This window comes from Histoplasma capsulatum, genomic scaffold (assembly GCF_000149585.1).
Source record: "Histoplasma capsulatum NAm1 scaffold_1 genomic scaffold, whole genome shotgun sequence".
Classification (NCBI taxonomy): domain Eukaryota; kingdom Fungi; phylum Ascomycota; class Eurotiomycetes; order Onygenales; family Ajellomycetaceae; genus Histoplasma; species Histoplasma mississippiense.
The window spans coordinates 4,756,159-4,763,892 of NW_001813982.1; the positions used below are offsets into that span (position 1 = coordinate 4,756,159).

Here is a 7,734-nt window from a genome sequence, read left to right on the forward strand (position 1 = left end):
AAGATGTGCGGCGAGGATGCTGCCGGCAGCAGTAACCAGTTAAGAACGACAACAAAACTAATAATGCTGGCGGATTTTGCTTTTTGGTCGTTGATGCGCTCGCATACGCCACCACCTGCTTATCGACATTAAGAAACATCTTCGGGGCTAACTCGGGTCTCCAGCCTCGAGATTTTTGTTTTTGTGTTAATATAATATCTTTTCATTTCATTTCCGTTTTCTTTTTACGTTTTCTTCATTTTCTTTTCTTTTCTTTTCTTCCCTCGTCTTTTCCCTGGTGTCGCATGTATGGCGTTTCCGGCAGCATCGCGTGTTTTTGCCTCCAAAATGTCTTTATATACATTCTACATATCTTCCCTCCACCGCGCAGATGAGAATCTCAGAACCCACCAGCCCTTTTACTTCACGGTCGTTTACGAAAAACTTTTATTCCTTGTATATTTTTTTCCTCGCTCCAGCCCTCTCTTCTGGATTTCCCCTCTCCCTCCTAAGTGTGGGGGAAGAGAAGGGGGTCTTCTTCTGTTTTGTATTATATATTGGCGCACGGGCGAAATCTAGGACCTTTGGATACCCTTTTGTTTTCCTTTTGTATTTTGGAAATATATTTAAATGGGTATTTTTCTACGGTGGACAAAAAATCGAGGAGGTGGAAGGGCAGGGAAAAATCTTTACTGCGATCTGGCTGCTGGTGGATATAGGGACTTTTTTTATTTGTATTTTTCTTTTCCCTTTCTTCTTTTCTTCTGTTGCGGGCACCAATTACTCTCAACTCAATCCTTCGTGTAAAGAGATGTCTTACATGACAGTCGATCGTTAATAATGTGTATATTAAATACTAATTTCCTTTGTTGAGCTTTGAGCCGCAAATCAACCTGAAGCAACTTAAGCTTCATTCAATGGAACTTCACTCTATCTTTTCCATCAATCTAAAATCCGTTTTTTGACCTTTCTGCCGACCTCCAATGCCCTGGTCAAACCCGCATAATCTGTGTTGCTGACTAGGGCCCCGAAGCCAAGCTGTCAGCTTCGCCTTCACCCAGATCCTTGTTGGTCGAAATTTCTCCCGACCTCACCACCCCAGCCCAATTCATTTTCCCACGGCTCGACAAACTCTGAGGTCGCCAAAGAAGTCGCAACGGCACAATGTCTGGTCTCCTTCAGAACATATTCAAGGGTGATCCCAACGCTCCATCGACAGCTCCCTCGAGCGGCGATGACGCAGATCCAGGTATGCCATATGCCCATAGCTCTCCTAATTCCCACACCTCTCTCTCCCCTATCCCTCCGCAAATATACCCCATACATCACATAGAAATCCCCCAATTGCTCCGGCCAAAAGGCTCACTAACGTCCTCTCTCCCTTTCTATATATTCCAGACTTTGCAGAGTTTGCCTCCGGGAACCCTGAACCACTACCACCCGTCATACACCCAGCCTCCGCCTCCACACCCGGAGCCGCAGGAACCCCCCAATCAGCCACCGGAGGGGCCCTTCCCGCCGCTGCCGATCATGCCCGGCCATATACAGCATGGTACCGCATCTGGGAACGCCATTCGCGGCAGGACTTCGTGCAAGAAGCATTTGTGATCCCCTTTATCGCCTGCCTGCTCCTGCTGCACGTATGGGGAATGGGCAAGAACCGACGCAAAGCCAAGAAATGGGCGCAGGCGCATCTGCCCATCCTGCAGAGCGAGTTTGCCGTCGTCGGCTATGGCGGCGTGGGTGCGCGGCGGGCGCCGTCGGCGGACAACGTGCAGGCGGAAGGGTTGCCGGCGGCAGCTGCGTCGGCCGACCTTGTCGTGCCGGAGTCGGTGCTGAAGGAGAAGACTGGTACGGAGTTCGCGACGTATGCGACCGGCAGGCAGAATGTGGCGTTCCTGGATGTCTCGATCAATTTGTTCCGGTGGTATAACCCGCTCTACATGCTTGGAGACTCCGTGATCAGTATGTTTCTCGACTCGTGGCCCGTGCCGGTTGAGCGGGTGCAGTGCACGGCGTATGCGTTTGATGGGAAGGAGAGAGATCTTGTTCCCGCGCCATCGGTTGTGGAAAAGGAACTCATCGAGCAGCGCACGAAGGGCGCGAATAACTCGAGTTACGATGGGTTTGTGTTTGCTGTTGTGCACAAGAATTGCATGCGTAGGCTGCGTGAGGATCGCTACGATATCTCCTTGACATTTACGAAGGACAATCCGAAATTGCCTGAGTGGGCGACTGTCATGAGTGAGAGTGCGGAGATTACGGAGTTGATGCTTACGACTGATCTTATCAAGGCTATTGAGGAGGCTGGGGAGGATTTTGAGTACCTGATCATTACAGATCAGCCGCTGGATAAGCCTACGAAGTAAGGTTTTACAAGTTCATATATATACCTGCCCATATTGCAGCTACTAACCAAAACAAAAACAGAATCGACGAAACCACCCCAGGAAAACGCATCAACCTCTCCCTCTGCCTCCCGAAATCCAATTCCTACTCCTCCACCCTCCCCATATTCACCTACTTCCTTCGCCTGACTGACCGTGTCGTGTCCACCGCCCACTTTCGCGCCGAAGTCGTGCGCAAACTTCGCAACACGCGCGACGAAGAGGTTCGCAAGCTGCGCCGCGCCCACGATGAGGAGAAGAATGAGGAGCGCAAGGCGCTGGTGGAGAAGACGAAGAAGGAAGAGCGCGATCGGTTATTGAGGGGGATGTCAGCGGAGGAGCAGCGAAAGTATTTGGAGAAGGAGAGGGAGAGGGAGACGAGGAGGGGAATGAAGAAATCGGTGAAGAGGGGGTAGAGTGTTCTTTTTGGTGTAAGATGAGGGTGTAGGCTGGGGGAATACGGGGCAGTTGTCCTTTGATTTGGTCTGATGCGATGTGATATGGGGCGGTTGATTTGTGGCTAGGTCAACTTTTCTTTGTCAATTTTCTGGCAAAGTGCGAAGGACACTCGTTGGGGTGTGGATCGGTATTTATAAGGGAAAATCATAACGTCTTTTTTTCTTTTTTCTTTTTCTTTTTTTCCATTTATTTTATTTTGGTTTTATTTTATATTGTTTATCTATCTGTTTCTTCTTTTTCACCTTTCGGGCCCATCTTGTCTTACGTTCATGGCGATATCTTCCTTCGTTCAAAGATGTTTTACTACAACTAATTACCAACTGGGTATTTATTGGGAGCTTTTCCATGACCTGCTTCCTTTATTGCTTCCTGATCCACTAGCGTTACGATTTTGACTGTCCGTTTCTTCATTTCTAAATCTTCTGGCTTTGTCCATTCAAAGAAACTTCCCAAACCAAGGTGCTGGGACACCGGGATTTATCCACGACTACTGATATGGGGAATAAGGTAAGTAAGTATATTTGGTAGAGAATGTATACGATATCAAACTATCAAGACCTCTTTTTTAGCCTCATATCGTTCGTTGTGGCAGGAGAATTCTACTTTCTTCATTTTTTTTTTTTTTTTATTTTTTTTTTTTTAAAAAAAGGCTTTTCCATATTTCTATATATACAGTTTGAATATCAGACAACGCAAACAGGGCCCCTTCATTTTCCACATCACCTGCTCACCACAAGTCCAGCCAGAATGTAACACTTCATAACCAAAAAGGTATGCTATTCCTGCATTGAAAAGAAACGCATTTTTCTCAGGACATTGAGGTGTGGATTTGAATGAGCTCCATGGAACTTGCGCATGCTTCGAATTCTCAAACAAGCTGTCTCATCACCGGCTCCTTTTGGTACGTTAATACCAGGTTTTGTAGCCCTGTAATTTGGTGCCGATAGGGTTAGCTGTATTATACCAGAGCAGATTGGGGGATATTTAAAAGAGGGGGGGAAGGGGGAATGAGGTTTTAAAAGGGAGTCAAGCTTACGAGAACTGTTCGGCACATGGCGTAGAAAGATGCTGTGGTAGATGCGAAAAGAAAAGAAAAGAACACAAAATGTTAGCTACTTGGCTGGGCTCGTTTGACAGAAAGAAGAGCCCCCGCGACGGGAAATGGGAGGGAAACATACCACCGAAGGAGCCGAAGAGGGAGATGTAGAATGGGTAGAGAAGGTATGGACTGCGGTGGGACTGTGTTTTTAAGCAGCAATTAGACACCATATCATTTTATTTTGGGTTTTCTCATGGATTATTGTGTAATTAATTGGATACTGATTTTCTTGGGATGATTGGGGGGAAGCGATTTGAACGCACCTTGTTCCAGATGCGCTTGCCGTCGTGTCTCTGGAAGAGGCGTTGGTAGTAAGGGACACGATTTTCGCGGAAGACGAAGCTAAGGAGACAAATTGTGGGTGTTAGTATATATCACTGAATAATCGACATGCGGATTTGCTCCATTGGTGTCCAAATGGTTGGCTGGATGTCGAATAGGAAATTGGGACATCCAGGCAGCTTGCGATGGGCAATTCGATAGGAAACTTACCCGGCCATTCTGGGGAGGGTCCGGGACACCATTGTTGCGAAGCCTGTGAGAGTTAAAATGGGGATTCAAGAGAGAAACTCGGGGTCAATAGAGGGTGAATTCGAGGTTTGATGTTGAACAATGAGGTTCCTTTCCCTTTTCCGTGCCGAAGTTGTCGGATCATCCACAGCATCACGTGTCTACTAAAGGAGACTAGCTGTTTTAGGTAGATTGCTTCTTAGTATCAATTAATTCTAAACTTACAAGGAATCAAATTTTCGATGCGGGACATGCGATACGCAAGCAAGCGACAAGCACTGCTTTTTCACATTCTGCTCTTTCATCCTTGCGGCATCGGGGAGCTGCTGAACGCACGTAACCCTCCATTGTTGCTACGCCCTCTCTATTGCGACCCCAAATGCAATTGGCTGTCCAAAAGCTGCTGGGAACACGCTCGACACTGTCACTCCTCAGCGCTCTGATTACTGCCCCAACTACGCTGGACCAATTGCATTTGGATGAGCTGTGCTTACGGTGCGCAATACGTAACACTAGAATCCAGGGCGATAAATGTTCTGCGGCAAATTCATTGAGGGCGTGCGGAATCAGAAACCCGAGCGGAACATGGAGACGACGCCAACATGCGAGACTACAGGGCAGAGATCGCCCAACGACAGCTTACGAAGAGGGACACGGATATTCTCTTAATTTCCAGCGCCACATCAATACGCAATCGGCCGGGATAGACGCATCGATACCCGTGGAAGAAGAGAATGCACCTCCTAGTCCCCGCGGGCTCTCGAACTATCTGAACGACTCAGCTACCTTTCGTTCTGAGGACTGGTTGTTGGATCCCGACAGGATCCAGTTTGAATCGGATGTTGGCCACTCTAGAGATATCGGAACTAAGTTAATTGACGATCCTCGTTTCGCCAATGATTTTAAGCTCTGGAAACACCTCCTCCTTTATCGCAAACGACACCACGGTGACGATGGGGTGATAGCTATCTGGAAAGGGCTAAGGGAAAGAGGACAGCCAATTGATTTACCTGTGGATGGCGAATATGCCTCGCTCCTATGGAGAAACTTCATCATAGTTGGCTGGAAACGCGATGATTTTTTGACTGAAATACATTCCTACGCCTCTGAACTTTATGAGCGATCTGGAAAGAGTTGGGATAGGGAGAAATTTTACAAATCGATTGTGGTTGGGCTATTCAAAGCGGGGCAATTTTCTAGGGGGGTTGAGTGGCACGAAAAATTAAAAAATACGTACTTGTCGAATCCGAATGCTATGTTATTAATGCTCTTTGAGCCCGCTGTCTCTTCCGATGGTGGGCTAAGAGCATTAAGGAAGATCTGCAAGACGCTCGATAATCACCAAATTTACTGCCATACCGTGCCATTTTTAGTGAAAGCTGGGAGGCTAGCCGATGCTTTCGCTATGCATGAATTCCTCTTGCAACGGAACGACCTACCCCAATCAATCCAAGATATCTCACCTTTGATAAAATATCTACGACACTTTGGCTCGGGTGCCGAAGTAGATTTGTTCCTGGCAAATTTGAAATTAAATGGCTTATTCCAAAAAGAAAAGTCAGTAATGTCACTCGCCTCCAGGAGTAGTGGTCGAACGAAGATATATGCCCCCACCACAGCTAAGGAGGTAGAAAAGGAAGCGAATGCAGTCAACGATAAACTCGGCGCTCGTCTGTTTGCAACGAAGACATTTACGTTTGAGCTCATCCTTGCCGGTGTCAAGGCGTTCGGCGCTACCGCTCTCAAGCCACAAACCCTGAGGCAGATGGCTCTAAAGGCAGGAGATGCAAAAACGCTATCCGAACAAATCGATATTTTGAAGAAAGAAGGCATTTCAGTTGGAAACTCGGCATTTTCAAGGGTTGTCCAGAAACTAGCCTCGGAAGGGGATGACTCTATACTAAATGAACTTTTGGAGAGCGATCTGCATCCGGAAGTTCTGGAGAACCTGGAAACTGCAGAAGGTCTCTTTAATTCCTATTCCGCCGTTGACGACCCACAGCGGGCTCGTATGCTGTTCAAAATTTTGTCCATGTTATCCACCGAAGATCCATATCATTACAACATCCTCCTTCGAAATGCAGTGCATTTAAAGGATTGGCAGAAAATCCCTCGTATCCTAAACCAAATGAGGGACCACGACATACACCCTACCAAACATACTTTAGATGTGATGGTCAAGAAGATACTGTTCCCTCGCAGGCGAGGAATGCAGGAACCCCCCCATCCGGAGAATTTTCGTGCAACCATGTTCTTGATTGGCATATTACAAAATATGGTCGGCGCAGGGATAGATGTTCCAGCTCGATATTGGACAGAAGTGCTGAAGCGACTTGGTATGAGCGCGGATTGGCAAGAATTCAGGAAACTGTGCCTTTGGCTGGCACATTTTTACTTCCCAGTCAATCCCAAGCGAACAGTGTCAACGTTCAAAACGGATGCTACTTCCCCTGATCGCCCTATCTCCGATTTAGACCATAAGAAGTTCTTACCAGCCGCACATCCCGAATCTCCCTTGCGCCAACTCTTTTCTGTGCATTTACAATATGCCATAATAGCCTGGGGTTTTAGCCTTCCACCCAGCTCCAATCAAATATATCACAATCCTTTCAGCGACGAGCGCGAGAAAATCGTACCCTGGATACGAGGGCACGTCCTCATACGAGAACTGAAGCAAAAGGGAGTAGTCGTGCAAATGAACACAGTTCGTAAGGTAACCCGACATCGGCTCGCTGTATTATTTGGTGAGCACCGAGTTTCTAGACGCCCGAAAAACCGCATGTTGCGGTCTACAAATCCATGGGCCCTCGACGAGATATTGCACGATATAAATAATGTTTGGGGGTTCCCATTGTTTGGGAATCTGGCGGAAGAGGATATTTATGACCTCGTCAACCCTAAGACTCGCTACTGGAGTGCGACGGGATATGCGAGTGAGGAAGGCATGTGGCCAAGGAGACGAGATCATCTGCAAGTATCGAGGAAACGAACCTATACGGAAGAAAAGCAGAAAGTGGAGAAGCGACTTCGTAATAACGATAATAATAATGACTGAGGTATTGTTTAAATCATTTTGCTGAGATCTTTGGTTTCGTTTAGAATACTCAATGACTTCTTTTCTCTTCCTTTTTTGTCCCCTATTTACTTCCAATGCCAGGGGTATATATTCTGTGCCATAACCCGAGATAGGCCATTGGTTTGCAAGAGAGCCGTCACCTATGAGCTCAATCACCTTTGTTTGCCAAAGACAATCTACATTATTTCGTATCATGAGATTACATATTTTTTATTACCTAGATT

General features: G+C 47.0%; 3 protein-coding genes across 3 annotated transcripts; 2 read left to right on the forward strand and 1 right to left on the reverse strand.

Annotated features, from left to right (window-relative positions):
• Positions 1 to 1,143: 1,143 nt before the first annotated feature.
• On the forward strand, positions 1,144 to 2,782 carry HCAG_01340 (conserved hypothetical protein; the record flags this gene model as incomplete). Its single annotated transcript, XM_001544243.1, has 3 exons — positions 1,144 to 1,228; positions 1,378 to 2,344; positions 2,410 to 2,782. The coding sequence occupies 3 exons, from the start codon at positions 1,144 to 1,146 to the stop codon at positions 2,780 to 2,782; spliced, it is 1,425 nt and encodes a 474-aa protein (XP_001544293.1).
• Positions 2,783 to 3,731: 949 nt separating this feature from the next.
• HCAG_01341 (predicted protein) lies at positions 3,732 to 4,448 on the reverse strand (the record flags this gene model as incomplete). Its single annotated transcript, XM_001544244.1, has 5 exons — positions 3,732 to 3,752; positions 3,862 to 3,893; positions 4,004 to 4,064; positions 4,188 to 4,266; positions 4,417 to 4,448. The coding sequence occupies 5 exons, from the start codon at positions 4,446 to 4,448 to the stop codon at positions 3,732 to 3,734; spliced, it is 225 nt and encodes a 74-aa protein (XP_001544294.1).
• A 517-nt stretch (positions 4,449 to 4,965) lies between these two features.
• Positions 4,966 to 7,489, forward strand: HCAG_01342 (predicted protein; the record flags this gene model as incomplete). Its single annotated transcript, XM_001544245.1, has 2 exons — positions 4,966 to 4,992; positions 5,111 to 7,489. 2 exons carry the CDS (start codon positions 4,966 to 4,968, stop codon positions 7,487 to 7,489), a joined length of 2,406 nt encoding a protein of 801 aa, XP_001544295.1.
• Between the last annotated feature and the right edge of the window lie 245 nt (positions 7,490 to 7,734).